Source organism: Larus michahellis, chromosome Z, assembly GCF_964199755.1.
Source record: "Larus michahellis chromosome Z, bLarMic1.1, whole genome shotgun sequence".
NCBI classification, from domain to species: domain Eukaryota; kingdom Metazoa; phylum Chordata; class Aves; order Charadriiformes; family Laridae; genus Larus; species Larus michahellis.
This window is the reverse complement of record NC_133930.1, coordinates 86,125,508-86,152,487: the sequence shown is the minus strand read 5'-3', so window position 1 is coordinate 86,152,487 and position 26,980 is coordinate 86,125,508. Positions and strand designations below refer to the sequence as shown.

General features: G+C 41.9%; 1 protein-coding gene across 4 annotated transcripts in view; it reads left to right on the top strand.

Annotated features, from left to right (window-relative positions):
- Nucleotides 1-26,980, top strand: part of MCTP1 (multiple C2 and transmembrane domain containing 1) — a 286,934-nt gene that overhangs the window by 234,824 nt on the left and 25,130 nt on the right. For all 4 annotated transcript variants that reach the window (XM_074569628.1, XM_074569629.1, XM_074569630.1 and 1 more), the window contains one exon: nt 13,645-13,698. In XM_074569628.1, the coding sequence (XP_074425729.1) occupies nt 13,645-13,698 (54 nt within the window). The remainder of the gene's footprint in view (nt 1-13,644; nt 13,699-26,980) is intronic.

Sequence of the window (26,980 nt, the reverse complement as noted above, 5' to 3'; positions counted from 1 at the left end):
TTTAGATGAGATTAGTTGTGTTTCTGAAAGAAACACTTTCACCAAACACAGTCTTGCATTAAATGTTGGCGTAAGCAGATGCAGATAGATGTAGATTTAGTGGACGGGTCTCAAAATGAAACTGCGAGAATTCAGACTGATCTAAAATAAATGAACTTCTGGCATTGAGTCATGTGGCAGGTATAAAAAAATCACCAAAAAAATATCTCCTTCCAATACTAAGGAAGGAAAAAAGTCGCTAAAATGGCATTCTTAATGTTTTCCTCTGAATTTTGCAGTAACATTTTTGCCTGAAGCTTACCTAGCTGCTGTCTCTAAGGGTCCTTGCACTTCCTCATAATCGTACTCCGAAATATACCTGACCTCACGAAATAATTTATTTTCAGCACAACTGCCGCTCTCATCTTAAACCATCACCACCTAAAACGCGCAAGACGAGAACCGAGTGGGTCTTGCTGCTTTTATTTTTTTTTTTCCCCTGCCTTTTTTTTCACGCGTCTTTTTCACATCCTCTAGGGGAGAGGAAAGGTATCAACCACTGCCAGCTTTCTGCTCCTTGTCGCCCATGTGGGGTCCGTGGGGTGGGGAGCAGCATGGGGGGGATGCCCCTACGCGTTGACAGCCCTGTGGCTGTGGCAGGCAGAGGGTATCGGGGCATGGCTCATCAACAGACCGCTCGGGATACTCGGGGAGAACAGGGATGGAGGGAGAGAGCAAAGGACTGGGTTATTTCCTAGCAGCCTTGGCTCTCTGGGAACGCCGGATCACATCTTATATTAGAGGGATGCACAGAAAAGTTCATCCCACGCAGCTGCAATTGAAAGACTTCCAGATATATCCAAACTAGGAGAAAGTATGCTGGGGTTTAAAGCTTTTTTTTTGGTCTTTTTAAGAAACTACTTAATATTTTGATGTTTTCAAATGTGTTGTACAAAAAAACTCACCTTTGTAGCTTGGAGAAAACAGCAGCACTGCTGTCTGGGGTCTTTTTTTCACTTCTATTTCTAAGCAAAAGTCACAGTTATTAGAACTGCTTGAAGTTGGTGGAAAAAAATCTTTTTTTTTTTTTTTTTTTCCTGCTTTTCTACTTCAGGCTGTGTTCTGACTGCCTGCTGGAGCTGCCTAACTTAAGGAATGGTCAGATAATCCCTCAAAGTGATTAAAAATGTTCCCACTCTCCAGCTGCTCTTGTCCCCTTCCCTGAGATGAAACAGTTGATTGTGTGGTTGGAACGCGCCGTATTGTGAGTGAAACCTGGTTTGCATAGTTATCAATTTATTTTTTCCCCTGTGTATGGTATCCTGACAACCACAATTAGGACAAACTGTGACAGTCTCTCAGCTGTTGGGCCATAACGCTTAACTGCTGTAACAAGTGCACTGCATCTCCTCTGGTGACACTGCAAGTTCTGCTTCTCCCTGGTCTAAATAGGTAGCAGACAGAGAGTGCAGGTCATCTTCTCCTCCGTCCTGCCATTAAGGAGGAAGGGCTGAAAGAGCAGAGTACAGATCTGGCAGGTCAACAACCAGCTGATACTGAGAACAGGGACTTGGTTTGTACAACTATGGGATCACAGAATCACAGAATCATTTAGGTTGGAAAAGACCCTTGGGATCATCGAGTCCAACCATCAACCCCACTCCACAAAGTTCTCCCTTACACCACATCCCCCAACACCACATCTAAACAACCCTTAAACACATTCAGGGATGGTGACTCCACCACCTCCCTGGGCAGCCTATTCCAGTGTCTGACCACTCTTTCTGGGAAGAATTTTTTCCTAATGTCCAGCCTAAACCTCCCCTGCTGCAGCTTGAACCCATTCCCTCTTGTTCTATCACTAATGACCTGTGAGAAGAGACCAGCACCAACCTCTCTACAATGGCCTTTCAAGTAGTTGTAGAGAGCGATGAGGTCTCCCCTCAGCCTCCTCTTCCTCAAACTAAACAGTCCCAGCTCCTTCAGTCGCTCCTCATCAGATTTATTCTCCAGGCCCTTCACCAGCTTCGTTGCCCTCCTCTGCACTCGCTCCAGCACCTCGAGATCTCTCTCGTATTGAGGTGCCCAGAACTGGACACAATACTCCAGGTGTGGCCTCACCAGTGCTGAGTACAGGGGGACAATCACCTCCCTCCTTCTGCTGTTCACACTATTTCTAATACAAGCCAGGAGGCCATTGGCCCTCTTGGCCACCTGGGCACACTGCTGGCTCATGCTCAGCCGCTTGTCAATTAGAACCCCCAGGTCCTTTTCTGCCAGGCAGCTCTCCAGCCACACTGCCCCAAGCCTGTAGCGATGCGTGGGGTTGTTGTGGCCCAAGTGCAGGACCCGGCACTTGGCCTTGGTGAAGCTCATACCGTTAGCATTGGCCCATCGGTCCAATCTATCCAAGTCTCTCTGTAGAGCCTCCCTCTCCTCATGCAGATCAACACTCCCGCTTAGCTTCATGTCATCTGCAAACCTGCTGATGATACACCGTATGTCCTTATCAAGATCATAAGTAAAGACATTAAACAGAAATGGTCCCAACACCGAGCCCTGAGGGACACCACTTGTGACCACCCACCAGCTGGATTTAACTCCATTGACCACCACTCTTTGGGACCGCCCATCCAGCCAGTGCTTGATCCAGCAGATCATATGCTCATCCAGGCCATGAGCCGCCAGTTTTTCCATGTTCTGTGGGGGACAGCGTCAAATGCTTTTCGGAAGTCTAGGTAGACGATGTCCACAGCCTTTCCCTCATCCAATAATGGGGTCATCTTGTCATAGAAGGAGATCAGGTTCATCAGGCAGGACCTGCCTTTCCTAAACCCATGCTGACTAGGCCTGATCCCCTGCTTGTCCATTATATGAGTTGTAATGGCACTCAAGATGATCTGCACCATGACCTTCCCTGCTACCGAGGTCAGACTGACAGGCCTATAGTTTCCCGGATCCTCCTTTGTGCCTTTCTTGTAGATGGGCGCTACATTTGCTACTCTCCAGTCCATGGGGACCTCCCCAGTTAGCCATGACTTCAGGTAAGTCTGCAGTCCTCGAGGACTGAGGACTGCTGGGAAGAGGCAAGATCCACCTCACCAAGTAGGGCAAAATCTTCTTTCCCCACAGGCTGGCCGACCTGATGAGGAGAGCATTAAACTAGAAATGATAGGAGAGGGAGGTGATGATGACCCACAATCAAGTGAGGAAGCGGTGGTCTGAGTTGGCAAGCAAAGGATGCAGGGTGAAGTGCCCAGGGGAGGCCTCAAAACCAACCAAACAGGACAGAGGGGGCCCACCCCAGGTGTAGGGACACAAATAAGGAGATGGCTCTCTGGTAGACGTTCTCACACCCTTTTTGAGAACCCAGCACACCAGGGTGTCTCTCCCTGAAGTGCCTGTGCATTAGTGTGCACAGCATCATGGGAATGTGCAGCTACATGCACGCATGATCACGGAGACAAGGTGGGATTGCTCTCACAACCATCACGCAATGGATGTATACTGGCTCAGCAAAGGGGAGATGATGAAGGTATGAGACCATCTGGCATCCCAGGAGAGGCTGAGCAAGCTGGGACTGCTCTGTGTGGAGAAGACGAGGCTCAAGGGGGATCCTGACGATGTGTATTAAGTACCCAAAGGGAGCAAAAGAAGAGAGAGACAGGCACTTCTCAGTGGTGCCCAGTGACAGGACAGTATCCATGGGCACAAACCGAACTACACAGAATTCCATCTGAAGACAAGAAAGCACTTTTTTACTGTGAGTGTGGTCACACCCAGGACCAGGTTGCCCAGAGTGGCTGTGGAGTGTCCATCCATGGAGATATCCAAGACCTTACTGGACATGATCCTGGGCAACCTGCTCAGAGGTGACCTTGCTCGAGTAGGGGGTTGGACTTAATGATCTCTGCTTGAGTAGGGCACTTGATCTTAAGGTGTCCCTGCCAGCCCCTGCTACTCCGTGATTCTCTGACTGAAGATATTAATCTTTCTCTCTTTTTGGCCTATTATTTGTGCGGGGTTTTTTTTCCAAGCAATTTAAAATTTAATAGAAGAACAATGCACATGCCTGGAGTTACCTAGGAATGTTCTTCTGCCATACATACCCCTATGGAGAAGAGGTTTAATCACTTCAGTTCACATCCTGCATTTATAGTTAATACTTAGAGCCTTTAAGGAAATATTAAATAGCTAATTTCCTCTTGAAGTTTCAAGTTGCACATGTCATTGCATAGAAAATGATGGTGAGCAGCTGGGAGTTAATGTGCCATACACAAATTCTTATGAATCTGTATAATAGAGTATATACACATATTATTAATCTTGTAAGAGTGATATAAAATGGCACAATACATCTTTTAATTTCACTGGAGCTTTTTGTGAAATAGGCTTTGATGACTTATGTTTCTAGAGTATATGTTTCTATTAAAAGGTAGAGCTGGACATGCTTAGGATGAAATTTTGAGAATGGAAGAAAAACTTTTGTTAAAGACAACCTTTCATTTTGAGATTTTAACCAGTTTCTGTGGGTACTTTTGAGATAGCCCTCCAATATGACATGTATACTCAAGATTTTTTTGTTTATGTGTCTTCTGGAAATTGCCACATGAAGACAAACAATAGTGGAATGGGAATAAGGATGCTTACCAGTATATCCATCTTACTGGATTCTTGCTTTCCTCAAGAAAGGGTGGTAAGCATGACAAGCTTGAGTTGGTTTTGCAACCCCAGCTCAGTTGCAGCTAGAAGAGCTTTTCTAATTAGAGACCACTCAATTTCTTCTGGTGGCAACACAACACTGTATGTCAGAGCTCTTGGTGCATTTGTTCCTTCTCCTTTTTGGGGCAGAGAGTGCCACTTTTGGTCTACATACACTACAGAAACCAGCCCCACCAGGAAGGTGCTTGGCTTGAACCACCTGTTTCCCTGCAAATTGAAAACTGAGTTACCAAGCAAATAAACAAGGTAGTAACTTGATTTTTCTGTGTTTCTTCACATTATGTTCAAAAGTTCTTAGTTTTAAAGAGTCTCAAAGGTTGCCTCTGCAGATGAATACAAGACAAACACCAAGCGCCTCAGATCCATTGGCTGTGCAGTACTGGGGGGTTTGTTCTTGAAGTCCAGGAGTTCTCTTCTGCCAGGGAGGCAGCAGTGATTTCTAGCTGAGGACTAAATTCTTGCTATGAATTTATAGCAAAAAGTAAATATCATTGTCCTTGTATTCTAGCTAGGTGGAATATGTCATTTGCACAAGATGATAGAAAAGGGTGTTGTCAGGTTGGGAATTACACCTTGACTTCATTTTGACCGTACTTTCCTGGCAAGTTTTGCCTCCGGTATGACGGCAACAGCAGCAGCCACAGAATCCCCCAGGTGTGAGGGCTGGTGGGAGAATGCAGCGTTAGGTGTGGAACAGCATGTGTGTAAAACTAGGCTGATTTACAACACCTCTAAAAATAAGGAAGATACGGTTGTTTTTGTAGAATGACTTTCAGTATTGTGGAGAAGGGATTTTACCTTGTATTTGCCAACCACTAACTAGACTCGTGTTCTCCTCAGCCTAGAAAGTGACTCTCACTCTCTTCCTGCTTGAGCCCTTTGGCCATCAGCACATCACTCCAAGCCACCCAGCAAAGTCCAGGCGCTTCCCGTAAAACGCGCAGCCTGCCTTGCTTTTGCCAAATCAGTCAGAACCGCCAACTTGCTCTCCGGCACCAGTGAAATAAGTTAGAAAGGCTTTTGCGAACAGGTCGTCGCCTGTCTGGGTGCGATCGCAGCACAAAGACCACCGGCAACACGTGCGTGAGTGTTAAACAGTCTGCTGTCCTCGCGCAGCTGTTTGTTCTCTCGATACGATCCATATAGTCGGGGAGGAAAAAGACACTATAGTGCCCTGCTGCAGGACAGCGGCTTTTTTAAATAAATCAGAAAAGAAACATGAAAATGTCAGCTTAATCAAGCATTTAAATTTTATTAATCAAGTCTAATTTTTATGAGTGCAAATAATCGCTGAAGCTGGACAAATTTGCTCTAGATTGCATCAGAAACATAATTTTAATATTTAATGGCCTGCTGAATTTAAATGGAGAATTATCTTTATGAAACATGCTCTTCATAATTTGCCATTAAATGAGAAATGAACAAATCAACATAAATCTTACATAAAGGTTATTTAACTAAATGTTGGTACTATAAATATTTTAAATGCATTATGAACTAATTTAACAGCCACGCAGTACACTATATAAAGATATAAGTTGGGCAGACAACGTTTCTCTCCTGCAGCAAAATGGAACGTAATACTGCAAGTGGCTATCATCTGGGCTGCCGTTAAAAGAGAGACGAGACGGTCCGTGCTGCAATTGCAATCCCCGCGTCAGGGGTTTACGTACCGTATCAGAGTACGTAGTAACCCCTGACAAAACCGTGCATGGCTGTTCTCACCCCGGTGGCTGATATAAAAAGCAAATGCACTACAGAACTGGAATATTCTGGCTGGTTTTTGTCACCTGAAGACAAAACACTAAAAGCCAAACCCCACCCTAAGTATCTCTAGCATTTAGGGAAATTGTATTTTTCCTATTGTAAACCAATTGATTTTTTAATTTAACTTTTTTTCACATTTTTTCAGTTAGTGTCTTGCAATATTGTGGGCATCTAAAGTAAAATTGAAGTTTACTGCACATAGAGGCATTTTTTCTATGAGGCTGTTTTAATGATTTTATTTTTTTTATTTGCATTGAGATTTACATGGCAACAAGATTCACTTGACAGGTTGTAGTGGCTATTACAAATAATCGATATTATATAAACTGACATCAGTTTAGTTTCCAGTAAAAATTCCTACAGTCATGTGAGATTTTTATTCACCTTTGGTTTGGTTTTCTTTTGCTTTAGCACATCTTAATCCAGCCTAGTCTTTAAGAACTTTGGGGTTGTACTGCAGTTTTAATGTATTTGCCAAAATGTATCAATACCTGGAAAAAAAAGAAAATTAACTGAAATCACAGGAATACATGTATTACATACCTTGCCACATAAAATACATAACACAGCTTTTTTCTACCAAAAAGCTTGTCAGCTCCAAATTTGATGTAATAGATTGTGTCCGATCCACAAGCTGAAAATTATTTGGATAAACACGGTTTTATAAGAGAAGCGTATCTGGTCCTACTAGAATCTGAAAACTATTTCAAGAGAAGTAGTAATAACAGTGAAAACCTATATTGCCCCATCGTGTTGTTAATAAGATAGTTTATCAGAAGATTTTGGCCCAGAATTCTAGCTCACAGAATTTTGTGAAGGTGTTCTTTTTAATAGTCCTGCATAGTAAACGTGCCATTGATATTTTATCGAGCAAAGAATGTGTTTTTTTCCATTCTGCTGAACTACAACTGAAGCATTCTGAGAGATGTGACATTTCAAGTGTACAGTACATGGTGAAGCCTTTAGATGGAGACATACTTCAAATAAACACCCAATATCCAGTTCACAGTGCATTGTGTAAATACAAGAAAGAGCTAAAATAAATGAGAACCAAATACTGAAAGAAATAGAGAGAAAAAGGCCCACTACTCGTGCCATTTTTATGTTAAAAATTACTTAGTCTTAACTACATTGGCAACTGAATATTGAGGGCATATAAAGCTGACAACAGGAAAAAGGTTACGTGTTCTCGTATAATAAACTGTGTTTACTGCCCATGCATGTTGCCAAGAAATTTATTATACTGTAAATAAAAATTCTGCTGTTGACATTACAGAACTGCGCGTAATCAGTAGCATGCATCAAAAGGCAGCTGATAGCCATATTAAAGTCTCATTTCCTATTAAGAATCAGACTAAATTACAACATGAGCACTTCCCAGAATAAGCTAAGAAAATGCATTCTGTAAGAAGAAATAATTGTATTTGAGTGTCTCTGTAAAAATCAGGAAGTATTTTAGCAGTAAAGTACTAATGATTTTCTTTTTAGTCTGCTGTCTTCTGTACTGCAATATATTCAACCTTACTGGCAAGCTTATCACACTAATTATTATTACATCTAGTGCTTCGGTTATCTTGATTATTACTGCAGATGAAATACCCCAAGGTCAAAACATTGATAGTATAAATCAGGATCGGTTGTATCCCAGATATACTACACTATTAAATCAGAATCTGTTCATTTGATTTTTATTTTCCTTATAAATGTGGTATAAAAAAAGGTGGACATTTTAATTAAGCCGTGTCTCCTGTAAAGTTTCTCCTCGACAACTCCATGGAAGAAGCAGACGTCATGTTGTGAAAATGACCACAGAGCTGCTGCTGTGGCGGGTTTATTGACGATGGACGTCTCTGCTTCAGCTTCAAGTACTTGGAAACGACCTGAGAGAGCCCGAGAGGTTTTGTGCATCCCTCTTCATCCATACACTCTGCACAGTCTTATATTACATTTACATATAAACAGTGAATTGAGCCACGCACAAACATACGGTACAGTTTATGTCGGGACAGTATGAATTAACATGAAATCCAAACAGTCCCAAACAGTGCAATTCTGATCGCATTCATTGCACGTCTAAAACGTGTTTAATTCAGAACCACATCTCATTCTCTTTTTTATTTTGTCTTATGAACGTTAATGCCTTTATGTGAAAACAGAAATGTCTGCAAGTATCTTGACACCATAACATGTGATACAGCATAAAATGTGTTTTCTTTTGTTTTTCATTTGAAAACCCTATGTTTGAAGAACTACATCAAGTAAGAAATAAGCAAATCTAGAGAAGGCCTGAAGGGAGGCGGAGTTGAGGGGGGGGACATTGCTTCACATTACAGAAGATATTAAAACAACAGTCATCACGGTTATCTGCAATCTGGTAGTGCCCCTCCTTTTGTTTTTTCTTTATTTTGCGTATTAGTGCAGAGCAGATGTCTGGTATTGGTAACATGCAAAGACACCAAAGTATCTTCTGTGCAGGTGTTTCTGTTGGATCAGCCAAAGAAATTAGAACAGAAGACAAGTCATGGAGTGACTTGGGGTTTGCACATGTTGTTTGAGAAACCAAGAGAAGGGACCTTTCATTAAAAGTGGTGTTAAGTTTCAGTGTGTCGTTCTTCCACAGGGTCTTTAGATCCAGGAGATATTTTAAATGTCTCTCGTGGTGGGCTCTCAATTCAACGTGCTTGTAGATAACTGGAATCCAACCATACTTTGCAGGTGTTGAGGTCAGAAGTCAAAAAAACAAATTGTTTTCTCAGAAATCCTATCCTGCTTGCTAGTCAACGGATGATCTGTAGAATAAGTGCCAGTTGCACCTGATCGTCTGCTTCCTCAGGAGGCTGCGCTCTGTCCCATGGGTGCTGGGGTTTCCCTTGGTGCGGTGGTTGTGCTCCCTCCTCACAGCCTGCTGCGGAGGAACTGACGCTCGTCCACCTCCTGGGGATGATGGATCCTGCAGTATTTATGGGACGAGTTCCTCTGAGAGGGTGGGAATGGGTCAGGAGGGCTGGCAGTAGGCGGGTATCGGGCCACATGCTCCTTCTCATTAATGAGCTTTTAATGGGGCTGTTTTGCACAGGAAGGGTCTTACTTGGCAACATTTAAACATTGTCTTCTTACTGTTTGTCCATGAAGTAGCTGACATGCCATATTTGCAGCCGTCTACGTGTGTTTTTTTTAAAATGTCATCAGTATTGGTATTACATTCAAGGGACAGTACCAAGAAACGGGCTCCTTCAAGACCTTCTACCAGTGTGCGGCATATAAGTCTGTGACAAGTGACATTACAGAAGGTCATGTCACTTTTAACTGCTTGCATTAGATCTTTCTGATTTCCCCAGTGCCCTTCCTTTGTTTGATTAATACTACTTGATTTCAAGCAAGGTATCAGAAGGCATAATTTAGAGGGAGTATTTTAGGGGCAATCTCGGATTCTTGCCATAGAACTTTTAATAAAATAACTGCGATGTTTCATTTTATCTTCATACGCTTTTTCCTGTCCTCCCTCTCCCTCCTCGCCCTCCTTCCCTGTCTCCTCCCTGCCCCCATCATCCCTCCCCCAGGTACAATGCTTGACACAGAGATCCGAATAACTACGGTGTTCCTTCAAACCGAAGCAGCACATGTGCACTTTATTTGAATAGCAACGAGGCAGAATCAAAGGAGAAAAAAATCCCATTGTGCAGTTTTTTTCCCTCTGTGTTCCTACTACAATGTTGAACTGAAATCTGTTGCTCAGATTCACTGCACCTCTCTTGAACAGCCTTGCTTTGTTCCGCAGAAATAGATTGTACTTCAGTATACGGCTTTTGTAAGGCTTCCACATACGTATTCTTCCTGTATCGTAAGATTATGGAGAATCTCCTTTCCTTGTTTTAATTCGCGTCAGAGTTCTTGAAACACTTGTTTTGGTGTTTTAGTAAATTGTATTATCTGAATGCTCATGGTTGTCTTTTTTTCTTTTAACAACTCCTTTTGAACTTCAAGAGAAGTGAACGCGTGGGTTATGTGTCATACACCTTAAAGAATCGTTTTGCACCTTGGGCATAGGAAGAGTTTTACTACATTTTATTTTGCTACGATAATTGAATTCTGTTTTCCTTTCCAGACAATTCAGTGCTCCAAAGCCCAGTGTAATTGATGATATGACTAACCTAGAACAAGAGCATAGACTGGTAGTGGCTTTTGAATTAAAAAAATGGAATGGAGGAGCTGGAAATCTGGGCTCAGTCCTGGGCTTCAGGGGATTTCAAAGGACTTTTTATGTCCTTTGAACAAGTTAACGTTTTGCCACTCTATGGAAGCTTGTAAAGTAGTTTGAGATCATTAGATGAGGAAGGGGAAAAAAAATATGTGAGTTTGAAGTATTATTATCCGGGTAATTTAGAATGGGTATTGTCATGCAAGTGATTTCAGTGAGGGGCCATCATTTGCAACAATTTAGAGGTTTCCAATTCAACTAATTGTCTCCATGCTAACTTTAGCGCTACTGTGAGATAGGCACTCTGCTGTTCAATCCTGTCAAGACAAGGAGTTTCTGGATGTACATAAAAGAGATCTTTAAGTGTCTGGGGAATATTAATGTTGAAAAGTAAGAGACCGAGTGAGTTTAGTCAGCTCCAGGCGTAGGCAGTGTCTGAGTCAACAGATTCAGGTTTATACCTTGGGCTTTAGTCACCTAATGATGTAATTACAGACTTTTTTGCATGTGGCAAAACTGATTTAAGAGGGTTTCCATCTCGCTGCAGCCCTTAGCTAACACCTTGTTTTCGTCTTCCCTTCTCAGTTCAGCATTTCCTCGGCAGAGCTGGTGCTAGCATTTCTGGAGCTGCTCAGTAAACTGGGTCACTGAAACCATCCACGCCAAAAGTTTGAAAGGGGGGTTTTTTTGAAGAACTCGGTCAGTTCAGGGGTGTAGTTTACAGCTGAGCTCCCCAAACACTTGGAACAGCCCAGAGGAGATGACAGTGAGCTAGCAGGGGAGGAGAAGAACAAGGAAGTGATGCAGGTACATGAGAAACTGAAGATGCCTTTGCTTCCACAGAGAGGTCCATGAGGACAGGACCTCTCAGACGCCTCCAAATGGGATGCCTAAAATGGCCTACTGAGCTAAGCAGGAGCTGACAAACATTTCAGCAACATGCCTTCAATATTTCCCTCGCTCCGTGCTGAGAGGTGTGACCATCCCAAACTCTACGGGCACTGTCTCTCATCTTCTTTCTTTAAGAAATGGAGCAGAGCTGACCTAAATGGGAAACAGAGGAGAAACTGGTGAGGGAGGCGGCTTCTTCACAAATAGTGGCTAGACACCAGCCTTGATTCCTTGTTCAGCCTGAGGCGACTCACAAATACATCTGCCTGGCTGGCATCGGGTCAGAGGCTGCAGAAGATTTGGTCAGTCAGGCTCCTCCTGCTAAAATGGCCCTTCTGGGTAGGAAAGAATTCAAGAGTAATTGTTCCAAAATTGCTCGGGTCATGCTTCTTCCTTGTGCTTTTGGACATTCTTACTCTTTACTGTTTCCTTGTGTTTCTGGTCTTTCTTTTGAGTCTAAGCTCCAGGATGGAGCAGCCAATAGATGGAATTGGAGGCTCCTTCCCCTCCAAAATCCCAGGCTTGTTTTAGAGGTGTTTTGGGACTGGGTTCAAAGAAGGATGAGCAGCTGAAACTGCAGATGTTTTGAACTGTGCAGTGGACTTGCACGTCTGTGGAGTGCTCTACTAGACGTGCATGTTCAATCAGTCTCTGTGGTGTTTGCATTTTGCGTGGGCCCAAAGTAACATGATTAACTGGGATCTTCTTGATCTTGAGGCAACTCAGAGAAAGGCATCTGATACACACACTTCTTGCTTTTAAGTTCTTCTCTTTCCTGAATTTGGCTCTTGGATAGTGTTAAAGTCCCTTTAGTTCTTGGACATGGATTTGGACTTGATGAGAATACCCTTGCAGCGATGTTTGGGAGGGTGATTATGAAGTTATAATTTTAATGTGTTGTCTTAAATGATAATTACACTAAAACCATGTGTAGCTTCACCTATGTAACAAAGTAAATTATTGCTTTATTTGGTAGCAAGTCTGTAAAATAGGCCAAATTATTAATGTTTCATATCAATGAGGTTTTCCTTCTCTTGTCCTTTTTATCCATGTTTTGTATACACTTTTTGCATCTGTAATACGACACTGGGCTAGGTGGATCTTTGCTGACCTTCATTATGGCTGTTCTTGTATCCTAATAACTACTTACATATAAATAATCATATAAAGAGACAGATCATTTTCTGGTTATGAGGAGGTGCAGCTTTATTTCAGTTCCACCAACAGAGAATTTTCCACGTAGGGTAGGTGGAAGACTTGATCACAGTGATATGAGAGAGGCATTTGTCAGTTTTAAGTCTGAATCTGCCACTGACGATCTTCGGGAAGTCGTTTAATCTCTCTGTAAACTAGATTTAATAGTGGTTCATTTCATGCTCATGGTGTGATTGATAATTATTAATATTTGTAGAATGAATTGAATGTATGTGTATATTGCATAGTGTTAGGCTGAAAGGGCTGTTTAAATGGCAAAATACGTAAATGCAGACATTTGGCAACTGCAGCTAGTGATGAATGTGCAGAAAGTTGGATGCATAGATTGTATAAAATCACTAATAAGAAACACAGTGCTAATGCTGATAGAGCATATGGTATATATCATTGTTGCAGATCATAAGGAGATAAGCTAGTATGAATTTATTCCCGGTTTTGTATTCTTTAAAAATCTCTTGGTGAATGCTGTAAATTCTATTAAAAATGTTGCACGTTTCTGTAGGTAACAGTAAATTCAAAGCGGGTATTTGTGTGTGCTGTATAGGTACCAGTGGAGCTGACAAAGGATTCCTTTAGTTAAAACAGTCATACATTGAATTTTGAACTACCTTTTAAATACTTAAATTGTCAAGCAAGCATTTCGTACAGGAAGGGTTTTCAAGTATATAATTCCCTAATGTAGGTCAATTAAAGCTATAACACTTTCCTAAATCTGAATCTGTAGATCAAGTGTTTTTTTCCTAGTTGTGCATTTTCCTTCTGTGCATTTATTTCAAATGTTAATAAAGTTTTCATCTACAAAAGGTTTAGCATTGACAGAACAAAACTCTTCCTTTTTAAATCGTGACAACTACTACTGTTTCTGTCTGCAGGTAGTGGAGGACATGCTAGAGGACGAGGAAGAAGAGGATGACAGAGATGACAAGGTAATTATCTTTCCTAGCACTTGGGTATCTGGGGATGGGAGAATTTAGACATGACACTGTTTTTACAGACAGTTAAAAAAGGAGTTGAAGTGTTTTAGTCCAGAAAATTGGACAGAGCTGTTTATCATCCTAACAATGCTACAGTGTGTTGCAGGAAAGGATAGAGGACTATAAATCCTGCCTTTTTTTTTTTTCTTTTTTTTTTTTCTTCCTCGTGGTCCAGAGCTGGGTCAAATATTTTTTCTGCCAGGAACAAAAATAATTCAGCCTGTCTGGAACTTGATAGCTCTTGTGAAGATAACTGCAGTGACAACTGGTTTTGAAGGACAAAAATTTGTCCTGAGTATTACAAATAGGGCTGCGCTTTAGGGGGAAAAAATGGTGTAAAAATAGCAGCTCCATACTGGTTAAAGATGGGATATTGACATCTATAATTTTCGAAGAATTACTCAGTAGAAGAATGGCTGGAATGTTTTGCACTCGGTATGACATTTAAATAATCACAATTCTCGTGGACGACCACTTGATTTGGAGTTGGCAAACCGTTGCGGATCGTGCAGCTATTTGAGCGCAAGCGGTTGGGTTTGGAGGCGGCGGGTTGGGTGGAGGATTGCGGCCACAGTAAATAACAGCCCATTTCCACACCTTGTTGAGCCAAGCCATGGGACCGCCTGGATGGGTCGTCCCCCAGGGACAGGGAAAAACAAGAGAAAAGAAATTAAAATGACCTTGCGCCGGTGAAGCAGTGGCTGGCGCTGGCGGGACAGCCCCGCTGTTGCTGGTATTTTCATACCAGGAAGGTGATATTTGTGAAATAAAAGAAAAGGGGGGCGGGGGGAGGTAATTTTACAAGAACTCTGAGTTAAAGTACGGATGATTTTGACCTTCACAGATGTTCCCCCACTTCTGTTGTAGTAAAGGAATGATTTTTTTTTTTTTTTTTTTTCCGAGAGGAGGAAAACAGTGTATCTTAATTTATGCCCTTGACCTTTGTTTCTAGTTGAGATGTACAGTTATATACCACTGTAAGAATTCATATGCTGGCAGCAGCATTTGAAATGTCAGAAAATTCACCATGATTAGTTAATCCCCTGAATGATTATTTTTCTGTTAGCTAACACCTAAGATCTGAGAGATGATAAAAAAAAAAAAAGAGCATTTTCCTCATTCCGTTGCCAGCGCAAACATTTTACAATTGACAGAAAGTTATTATGTGAAATTCTTCTATACATCACTTAAATCGTTAGCTACATCATTTCAGAATCGGCAAACACTGTAGTAACAAAACCTTCTTTTACAAAACACGTATGCGATGGTTTTTAACACTAAATGATGTGAGCATACACTTCTGGCAATAAAATATATGATTTATTGCAAAGGTCAGTCATGTAGCTGTGGAGAGCTTGTATTTTAACTCAACATGCTGGCTTTGAATCATCATTTCTTTTCTGATAAACACTGATCTACCATCCATTTGAGGCCATTTTCTCCCATTTCTTCCTGCTTTATTATTAGCGCCGGTGCAGGAGTATCATCCCAGTAGTGCGTGTGTTCCTGGATATTTTAATAACTGTGATTAGCTCACAAAGGATAGTGCTTGACTGCTTGTGCTTTCAGACAGCCTATGAAGTTAGCGCTTAGTGGTTTTTGGAAATTGCTAAACAAACTCCTTTAAAAGGGAAGATGAGGGTGGGGGTCAGCCCCTCCACCCCGCCATTCTCTGGCGATTAGCAGACGCCGGGCAAAACATACCCAATTAGAAATACCACTCTGGGTTTCAGCGTTGTGATCTAATATTCAGCTTTCTCAAATTGACACCAGAGTTCAAACATTTTTCTAGATCTAGTTACCAAGGTTGAATAAAAGTGAGCGCTGACATTACCGTGCGCATTCAGTGAGCCCTTTTATTGAATATTTAAGAGCTGTCTTTCTATACAGAAGGTGTTTAGGTTGATTTTTATAAATTCAAAGCTGTCTTCATTATGGCAAACATTTTGAGTTCTCGTGATTGAATATGCTGTTTGAATGGAAAAGAAAATTACGCTTTTTAAGATAAGCATGTGGAGACTACGGTGTGTATTCAGCGCTCTTTGCAGTGGGCATTACTTTGTGCTGGGCTAAACCGTAAGAACCGAGCGCGCAGTTAGGACTGAGCTGTTTGTCGGGAGAAGCTGGTAGGGTGTTTTTTCCTGTCTGATGCACTAGACCTGCTCTGTTAACTGCTGCTGCTCCTACATCTTTTTGTCAAAATGGAAGGGTGCAGTTTTGTATCATTTTAATTCATGTGTGTGTTTTCTTAAAGCTGTGCGCAAAATGAAGTTTTGTGAGAAAACAAATGCACATTTTGTAACACCAGCTGGTAGTAGCCTCTGGCTTTTATTATTTCTCTGTTTTTTTCAGACAGTATAATAGAAAAGTCAGGTAAACAGGTCTTCTTATGCGATAAAAGTAAAAAAGATTAATAAATGTGCCAAAGCCTCACTTTAATTGAAACTGAAGCATATGTTGCAAGTATGTAAAATACGTCCCAGATGTTTGACCATGGCCAGTGTCTTTGCTTTCCCTGATTACCACAAGGCAGCTATTAGTCCTGTAACCTTTGGACTTAACGGTAAATGGGGTATTACATGGCACAGAACCGGAGCACCTGTTTTCCATTCAGCAAAGACCCCTGGCAGGCTTTACCTAAGCCTATCCATATGTTTTCACTTAGCAGATTGTTGGGCGATTATGAAAAGTGTCTTTCTTTAGAGCCAGCTTCGATATTAGTCACTTGCTCGCACTGAAAGGGCGACTCTTCGGCTACTTGGTGGGGTCCGTGTGGGCCAGTGCGGATGTAGGTGACGGGACGACGCGTGGTGGAGGGACGTTGCTCGACATCCCTAAATTGCAGCGTTACAGAAGTAATAAACTGAGGATGATGAACGCTCAGATGTATGTAATTAGTTAAAAAGTCACGCATTTTATTAATGCTGGCGTGTGATGATACTGAGGCCAGGCAGATTTGCACCTAACTTACTACTTAGTCTCATTCTAATGTTCTGGATTTTAGTAATTTTTTTTTCACCCTCTGCTGCAATTTAGGTAGACAGGACTGTCAGTTTACGGTCATGGGATGTTTTGTTGGGTTATTTTTTACTGGAGAATATTAACTTTAATCTTCAGGTGCAATATGACTAATAAACTAAAATGGCGAGTATACTTCTTGTTACATCAGTTATAAAGTGGCGCTCAGCAGTGGAACACTTTTTTTTCTAATTTTGTTTCTTTGGCATATTATGCATTTAGGAACTGGAAAAGATGTGCTTGGTCTTGCTCAGGCATTTGTCCTTAGTTTAATACTAGTTTTTCCAAGAAATAGCACGGGATTCAGTGTTCCATATGTTCTGTACCGCTTGCGAAACCTATGCCAACCACAGATTTGCAGTTTAATCTGATTTCTCTCTCTTCTCTCTCTCACTTTTTTTTTTGGCTCCCTTCCAAAGTCTGGCTTACACAGTATCTTAGCAAATAAGGGTCAGTTAGATTACCTGAAGTCAAGTTATCAACAAGCTATCAAGAGGATTTCTACACAGTTGTGTTACAATAATGTAGCGGTCAATATGCATCATCTATGTGTGTAAGATTTTAGTTTGTCATTTAAGAAGTTCAGGTATGCTTTTCACATAGCTTTATTCTTCGAACAAGCTGCAGATAAGATTTCAGATAATCACGAAGAATTTCAGCTGAGCGTTTCGTTGGAAGCCCTCAGCATGCCACAGAATCAGGCCGGTGAGCAACGCTACTATCGCAGATTTAAGTGGAAGAAGATGCACGGCATGAGCACTATTTTATTTTACCTTTTTGTTAACAGTAACAATATTTTATTAATACAAAATATTCAAATCATTTGCACCTTCGGCTACTCTCTCTCTCTAGGCTTTCGTTCTTTGAAAAATTCTTTGCAGTTCTCAGTCAATGTTATGATGTTTCAAGATAACGAGAAGCTTTTGTAATGAAAGATAGTTGAGTCAAATTAAAATATGTTTTAAAGCTTTTAATCATCCCTGCTGAGAGGTACCAACTTTGTTTTCAAGACGAGACAAGTTCGTAACCTGTCTCAGAAGCATGCCCCGCATTTTTACCAAGAGTGGATCATGACAAGAAGGAAAGATAGCTCCTGCGTGGCCTATATTTTTATATTCTATAAAAGAGAAGATTGTCATCTACTCTAGTGGCAGTTATTTCCTATAAAATAAATGGTGTAAAAACAATTAAAAAATAGGGAGTGAGTGGAGCGAAGAGAAAATTACGGAATGAATAAACCCATAGGTTCACCTATAGCTTGATCCACAATTAAATTCTACGTGAACATAGCACCTAAATAGTAACTGTAAATAAGAAAACTAACAAGAGCTCCCAGTGAAAACTGTAGCTGCATAGGAAACCACAGTCCCTTAAAAGCTTAGCTGGACTATGTGTACTTACCAAACGAACCTACAACACGGCAGCCTAGGGTACGTAACTGCAGGAGTCAAACTTGTCCGTGCAGTTTGCTTTCAGCTCAGTTTAGTTACTCACATAGAGAAGGCGAGGAGGCGTGCGTTTTTTATCAAAATTGTACACAATCGGAGGGATGATGGTGTAGACTGCTTCAACCCATACGCAGGAGCATCCACTGGTGATGTTTCTGGTCACTGGGTCAGCCCAAAGCCACAGCCGTGGAGTTACTTTTGACGGGATGTGCCTCGGATCATGTGGAACCTTTGCACAGGTGATTCCACAAAGAGTTTTCTTCCTGCCCTGTGCTGGGGCATCGGACGGGAATCGTGATCACAGTGTGCACCTTTGAAAATACGTGACTTGGAACAGCCTTCTGAGAGGTTTAGTTTTAGTGAGATCAGGCCTCTTCATGCCAGTGCAGTCCTGAAATACTGTCAAAATTAGTGGAGTAAAATGAGTGTTAGCAAGATCAGAATCTGGGATTTATACCTGAACTTTGGCGCTCGAGGAGGTGTGTGTGTCTGTGTGATAGTCCCTGGGGGACCGTGGGTCTATAAACTGTTGAATGAATTACACTCATCCATGTACGTGGTTTTTTTCACCTGTGACTAATATAGTGTGGGTAATGTTCTTCATTTATTAAGTAATCCAAGTATAATTCAATAAATTATTAAATCAAATGAAGAATATGTCTTAATTATGTTAGCTGTTTCAGAATGTGACATAATTTTGCCCTACATTTTTCCTCTATCCTTAATATTATCTCTTAATATAACTAAGCAGATTGAAATTCTCTGAGACCAAGCAAAGTTTTGTTTTCACCTAGACTCCTCAAAAAGTAACTTTATAAAACAGGGTGTAGTAAAAACATCTGTATGGTCTTCTTGTGACTCAGGGGAGAGGAATGGTGAGCGTTGAAGGAAACAACCAAAAGCCTTTACTGCTGTGTTGTGTTTGAAACCTTCCTACGTGTGCAGGTTGGTTTACTCCTTAGCTCCAGAGGCATCCATCTGTTACGTGGCTTCAGAGGTGGTGAGAATGGGCCTTTCCTTCTTCTCTAACAGAATTTTTTAACAAAGTCTCGCACCAAATCATAAAATCTGGGTTCTGTTTAAGCTGCTGCCATGAACTGCTTGCGAATCCAAGCAAGCCACATAGTCACTGACACATGAGTACTTGCCATCCACCTGAATATTTCTTCAGGTTATTGCCCATTTCAGCCCCAAAGACCTGTTTTAGAGAGATGCCTTTTGAAGTTACTCTACAGCAATGTGTAGACCCCATAATACAGAGCGGGTCTTCATCGAAGTCCCACACAGTGAGCAGAGATGCTAATGGGTAAGACACAGCTTTGGAAGCTTGGTAGAAGAAGTGCGGAGGTTGAGATGTGCTAGCATGAGGATGAGTGCTGCATGGACCCCGTCCCTGGCGGCAGACATGTGGCTGACACAGTGGACATGAAGCAACCTGAGCAACCTGGTCGAGTGGTTGGGTCTGGTCTAGGCAGGGTCTAGTCCTTGCCCGTTGCAGGGTGTTGGACTAGATGACCTTTAAATGTTCTTTCCAACCCAAACCATTCTAGATTCAATGAGAATGAAGGACTGGCAGAGGTCATGCTGTAGGAGATGGTGATGCTCAGCATCGTCGCTCTCTGCAAAACACATGTCATGTCGTGGTCTGCATTTTCAGCTGAGGGTTGATGCTGAGGCTAGCAGCACACCACAACTGAAAATCTACTTTTTAAGCTAGGTGTGTGCCTTTCACTTCACTAAAATGCTTGTGAGACCAATTGCAATCTCAACTACAAAATTTTTCCAGGGCAGTTGATGAGGGATTGCTGTGCTTTATGGAGCAAGATACAGGAATATGGGAAAATAAATTGCAAGATTTTGCAAACAATATGCATATGTTTTGTGTGTAGTTTGAAGTATCAGTGTGTCAGTAGAAGATTTTATACTGTTTACTTGCTGTGCGGATCAGTGACGGAGTTGCTGGACAGATCGTCCAGGCGAAATATAATCCTGACAAAATGAAAGAGGCACCCCTGCCCCGAAGAATTTGGGTGCAGAGCTCCTCCAGAGGAGTGTGGTACGGAATTCCACCGTTGGGGTCGTGCAGCAGTGTCCACGCGGTGTGGTAGAGAGCAGTCTGCCACTGCTCACGTTCTACCAGCTGGCAGACAAAGAGGTAAATTTGGCATAAATAAAACTTGTGGACAAATAGTGCATATAACTACCTTCTTTTTCGTTTCGTAGATATGAATTTTATGCAGTTACTGATAGCTACTAGAAAAACTCCAAAGGTGTGGCAGTTTACTAGGGCACTTTGTCCACTAAATGAATTACTGTGGTTATCTGCTTCACAAAGCTTTAAATACACTTCTGTTCAGAAAAGGCAACTGGTTCCACCCATCCCATCCACATTCCTGGACATACAGCTCCTAAATAGCAGATATCCGTAGATGCTTAGAGACTTTCCAACAGGGTTTGGTTACTAGGCATCGTCCCCTCCGCTGCCCGGGAGTATACCTTTTTGGGGGGGGAAGAAAACATGTATGAGAACACTGATAGATTGGATGTCTTCATCTCTGCCAAAAAAAGCTTCTCCCCAGTCCTCCATCCTGCACTCTCCCTTCCCACTTTCCATTGGAATAGAGGTTAAACCAGCTCTTTGCTGCTTTGTTTTTTGTACCACCTTGGTTTTGGTGTTTATTGGCATCAGCTATGCACCACATATCAGATCTCCTTATTTCCCAGCACTCACAATCCAGCCTTAAAAAGGATTCTTTAAGGGAACTTTCCATTAAAATGTTTCTGTAAATTTTAAACCATAAGCACAGGGAAGAATGTATTGGTTTTCAGTGTGGAAAAAATACATATTTTTGTTGATACCTACACTCCTCCTAGCAGAGACTTAAAATAACCAGAGAGACAGGTGACTGCTGTATGAAGGATGAGATTTTCCTAATTCCTGTGAAACTCTACCCCTGTTTGGTCAGTTTATGTGGCTTGGTGGGAGGTCTGTACGGGAGAAGAGGCAGAAGTCTGCCAGCCTTCAGTAGAGATTTGCTGAAGCCAAGGAGCTGGTTTGTGAAGTCCCACCTGTATCCTCACGGAGCATCCTTCAGACAGGGCAAGGACCTGCCCCGGCTGCTCCTGCCTGGCGTGGACTCATGAGAGGTCAAGCACTGGAACCAAGTGCTCAAGGGGGAAAAAATGGATTTTCTGTGGATCTACTGACTTTTCTGTTGAGCCACACGCCAAGTGTGCACATGCCCATGCGTGAGCCTTGTGGGAGCATCTCTTGAGTCGTGGAGCCTGCAGGAGCACGAGCTGGAACAGGCAGAAGGAGATGTAGACGTGAAGAAAAGAAACCTGTAGAGACAATTTAGGGAGCAGGGATGGCCGGGCGTCAGGCAGGCAGGGATGTGCAGAAGGATGCCAAGATCTACCTCAGGAGGAGACAAGGAGGCAGGGAGAGGCCACAAAGAGCCCCGGGCGGAGGTGGGGTGGGGGACGAGGCATGGATTGAGCATCCATGGGGGGAAGTGCAGAGCTTACCTGAAATCTCACATAGGGTGATTTCGGAGCGGTTGGCTTCACTGTCTCAGTAGTGCTTTGAATGTAGTCTTCGGTGTACTATTTAGGTAGACTCGAAAAATTAGAATTTATGGCATATGGAAAAGCAATAAATGGTTGTTTTAGCACTCCGGCTTGGTATTAAATGAGACTTAAGGACTGGGGTGGTATCCGTGTTATCTGCGTGATCAGCAAATGCATGTTTGACTGTTTTGGGAGCAGATGAGGTAATATGATAGGTTAACATACAGCTGTAGCAGTCTGATAATGCAGTGTTTTTATTGATTGTCTAACCGAGTAACTACACTGGGTATTAGGTTTGCTTGTCACAGTGCTTAGTGCCTGGGGTAGTTGAGCAAGTTACTTTTCCACTGAGTTGACCCCAAAGTCCCAGAGTCTTTCAATCAAACTCCTCGGATTTCATACGCTGGCAATTCCTTTCCTTTTCTAATGGGCTGTATTAAAGAAAATGTGTCACCTTTTGCACCATGTAATACTAAATCAGATCAGAATTCATGCACAATTATGTCAGTGGAAATCTAATATTACAGACCCGCTTATCTCGAGATAGCACATGGAAAAATAAACTTGCACAGCTGACAGATTTACTTGATTCTACAGATAAGTTGTTTGTAAGTAATTGAGCTGAGGAATGTGTATGGATTATTTTCATACGTCTCAAAAAACATATAAGAAAAATGACTAATAAATATTTAAGTATTGTTTCTTTCTTCTTTCTCTTTCTCCTATTTCCTTTCCCTTTTTATCTTTTCTTGGCCTGCTCAAGTGCTAAAGTAACATAGTCCAGGATGGGAAAAACAGATTTTATGTTAGCAAACTGTTTTTGTTCTGAAGGCTAACAAGTTTAGAAAAACAAAACGGACACCACTCGTTTATGTAATGTCACAGATATCTAATGGCACCCAGGGAACACAGAGCTCAGAGAAAAAAGCATACTATCGAAAAGGTATTGCTTTCTGTTTTTCTTTAACAGTATGAAAAAGTCAGAACACCGTTGCTAATCTGGCGCTTTCTTGCAATCAGAAATAGTAATTTAAGATCAATTGCTCCGCAGATGTGCTTTTTTAGTATTTTACACAAAAGAATGGTGCAATTCCTCCTACCTTCAACATATACAGCAGTGCATCGTTATCCCTTTGGTGTATGGTATTAGCTAGAATTTGAGATGAAGTATGGAAAAGCTGTTTGTTGGCTTTTAATAACTTCTTGATTAAAATTTTAAATACAAATTGGGAAAGAGTAGATAGAAATCCTTTGGAATACCTTCTTTGCTGCTTGAGTAGGAGGCTGATTAGTGGTTGGATTTTTATTTTTTTTTAATTTTAGGGGGGAATTTGAAATCTGTGCGTATGTTTATGTGCACCAAAACACCGTGTTGTCTGTTCTGTGAAGTCCCAGGGCTCCTTCCCTTCCCAGTCTCGAAGAACAAAACACTGCCTGAATATTTTAGATCAATACATAACATATAGCAAAGATCAAGAAACAGTTTACTCAGCTATTTTCCCGAGTATACATTTTTCTGAGTGTGTATTTTTCTGTATATGATATACACCGCTGCATTTTGATAGCAGAATGGTTTGCATAGTAGTAGTTGTGGTTTCTGGGCAGTCTATTAAAAATTCAGATTTTATACTCTGTTCAAGGAAAGCTTGACGCTGCATTATCAGAAACTACATTATATAATGTTATAGGCCAAGAGCCAGTTTGCTACTAAATAATTTTTTCAAACAGCTCTTACCTGTGTAATCCTTTTCCCCCTTCTTCCTCAGGATATATTGATTCAGAAGAAAATGAGTTCTAACACTGTGATTTTTTTAAAAAATATTTTATGCTGAATTTTGAAGTCTTAATGCATAAATATGGAAACGTCATCTCCTGAAAGTGCTGTAGATTTTTTTTTCCCCAGTGAAATGTTGTCTGTTTATTTGATAATGGACTAAAAGTGTTCAAATGGCAGCCCTTTTGTTGGTTTGCTTTTGCAAGTTGATGCCTGTGAACTAAGCAGAGGAACTGCAGCGTCACACTGAAAGTTGTTGTTGAACAAGACTAAAGGTGCTTTTCAAACTAATCTAATCAAGAATGTAATTAACGTGGTGCTCGAGCACAACCAACCAAGCAAACCAAGGCCACCTGAAGGTGTGAAATGCCCATCTTTTGTAGACACTATCCTCCAGGGGACCACAGGAGACCCCTCATTCTTCAGGCGGGCTACCTGTGGCAGAAGAACAGATCAGTTTGGGCCAGGACTGTGCTTTCCTCTGACATCAGTCAGGCCTCAGGTGCTGCTCATTCATGGGCCATAGCCCCAAAAAGCCCCAAACAAAAGCCAGTAGACCCAAAAGCAGCACTTCACACTGTTGAAGCTCCCACCCAAAAATTTGGTAAGAAACCCCTTTGCTAGTAATGCAGCTGCTTGAGGCCGCGCCTGTTGACCTAGTCAACCCCTTCTTGGGAGCCTGCTGGAAGAGTTCGACGTGTTCTATATCTCCAAATGGCGGTTTTTCGAGAAGACCAGGGAACTGCTGTAGAGGGGACAGCAAAGGACTACCAAGATGCTGAGGGGACTGGAACACCTCTCTTATGAAGAAAGGCTGAGGGACTTGGGTCTTTTTAGTCTGGAAAAAAGACGACTGAGGGGGGACCTTATCAACACTTATAAATACTGAAAGAGGGGGTGTCAGGAGGATGGGGCCAGGCTCTTCTCAGTGGTGCCCAGTGACAGGACAAGAGGTAATGGGCACAAACTTGACCATGGGAAGTTCCATCTAAACATGAGGAGGGACTTCTTTGCTGTGAGGGTGGCAGAGCCCTGGCACAGGCTGCCCAGAGAGGTGGGGGAGTCTCCTGCTCTGGAGATACTCCAAACCCACCTGGAGACGCCATCCTGTGCCACCTGCTCTGGGTGACCCTGCTCTGGCAGGGGTTGGACTGGGTGATCTCCAGGGGTCCCTACCAACCCCGGCCAGCCTGGGATTCTGTGATTGTTTTGATAGGAGCTCTGTCACCACAGGTAGACATAATCTATTGAGTTTGAAGAAATACCATTTGCTTTTAAAAGCAAGTCAGCATTAAAACGCACAGAAAAGTAGAACATCATACAAGATTTGATGAGGTATATAGAACAGAGACATATTTATTTGTTTTTCCAGATGACCAAATCAGAGTAGTTATAAAAGGTAAAAAGTAATTATTGAACCCTAGAGGGGTTTTTGAATCAAATGTATTGGGGTTTTAAGTTATTCTTCCTGCCAATACACTGTTTATTTTGTATTGTCAGAACAGTGGAAAAAACATCCTTTGCTGACTACTTTTTTCTTTCTGTGGCTTGTGGATCAAATCATTGATTTCCCACCAATACCCAAATCCTCAAATTTTTCCTCTGCAATTCGTGTTTTGATGCCAACTGCCGAGATCCTTAACTAGGACACTGGAATATTTATCTTCTTCAAAGTTTGTTGGGGAAAAGAAACAGTTTTAATATTGTACTTCCCGGTCATTCACAAGTATGAGGAGGTACGTCAAGCACAGGGGGAAGTTTTGCAGGCTTTTGTTCCTTATTCTTGTTTTTACACTGAGACATTTTAACGTGTGTTTTTGGATTGTTAACATTCGGCAGTCTATCCGTGTGTCCTGAACTAGCGTGGAGAAAGAAAGGTCTTTTCTCCTTCCTTTAAACATTTCTTCTCCTATCTATTTTCTCTGCGCTGGCTAAGCACAGCGCCGGAGCCCTGGGGGAGTGAGTCTGTGAATGGTGTCATTTGTCAGAAGTATTAATAGTTCTAGGAAATTACTGTTTGATAAGGAGCGGCACAGTGGAGTAGCTCTTTGAGCAAATACGGGGAGAGTGAGTCAGGGGAAAAGGTGCGGGGAAGGCAGAGACGGGAAAAGAAAGAGAATTTCTGTGTGCTTGTGTTTCATGGGGATGGGCGAAGAACTCGCAAGGACGTTGTCTGCAGAGCTTGGTGTTTTGTAGAGCGTTTCCAATGTATAGACGCAATTTGTGTCGATTATGTCTCTAAGGTGATAAGCACACAGCAGCTTGGAATTTGTGGCCAAGTTAATACAAAACCCCACAGGTTTTTTCTGTTTTTCTGCCCCACAAAACAGATGGAGGTTCAGGAAACCTAAGTAAGTGCTCCGTGTTCACAGATCCTTTCCGTGGACAGGACCGGCAGGAGCGTCCCAACACATTTCACAACAAATTGCTTGGAGATCCAAGGTTAAAACAAAATCATATTGAAAATAGATAAAAAGAATTTGACCAAACTGGACTACAAAGTCAATTAAGACTTTTTAGGGAAAGAGTTGAAGAGGGAAAATATTCATCATCTAAAAGGCATAAGGGGCATAGGAAGGGATTTCTGCTTTATGAATGAAAAAGAATATGCCAAGAAAATGATGTATCCCCTACTGCATGAGGAGGGAAACAAAATTAATTTTTTAAAAACTACCTGATTTGGACATCCTTTAAAAATGGTTTCAGCAACAGAAAACAGGCAGAAATGCCAGCCGAAAAGAAAACATGCTACATTTCTAAAGACTATTTTGAGTGAATACCTGGAAGTGATGCTTAGACTGTTAAGGGAATAATCTAGTAATCTTACTGCGCTACTGGCGTATATTATCCAAAAGTCATGGCAAAATACAAAAGTGATGAAAGATAGAAGTGTGTTACACTTGCGTTTTTAAAACTGAAGGAGACACTGATCCTGACAATTACTGTTGTTTTAATCTGTGGTTCTCTGTAGACGACAGCACAGGCTTGAAGACAAAAGTGGCCAAACGAGTGGGTTTATTCCCGTATTCAGGCAGAGAGACTCAGAGTGCTTCATGACGAACCCTTGGGACCACTGATGTCAGTGAGCACCACGTCTTCAGTGTGTGCTGCCCATCGCAAAATGCACTTTTGTTTCTAAAAGCCTTGAACTATTTGCAGATCATGAGATTTACCGCACATCTTTACAATTCCAGTCACCACTGTTAGAATTATGGTATAAAATCTACGCTTCCATTTCACAGCCTGTGATGATTATTTTTGATTGAAATGGTCCCCAAAATCAGTATCAGGACTTGGACGCCCAAGGTGGTTTCTGTACCTTGTCTCAGCTGCCCAGGAAGGTGAAGAGGGTTGGGAGGAATTAGTTTTCACAATCTGAATGTGAAAAACATTCAGAAAGTATAATATTACCTTTTAAAAAGAG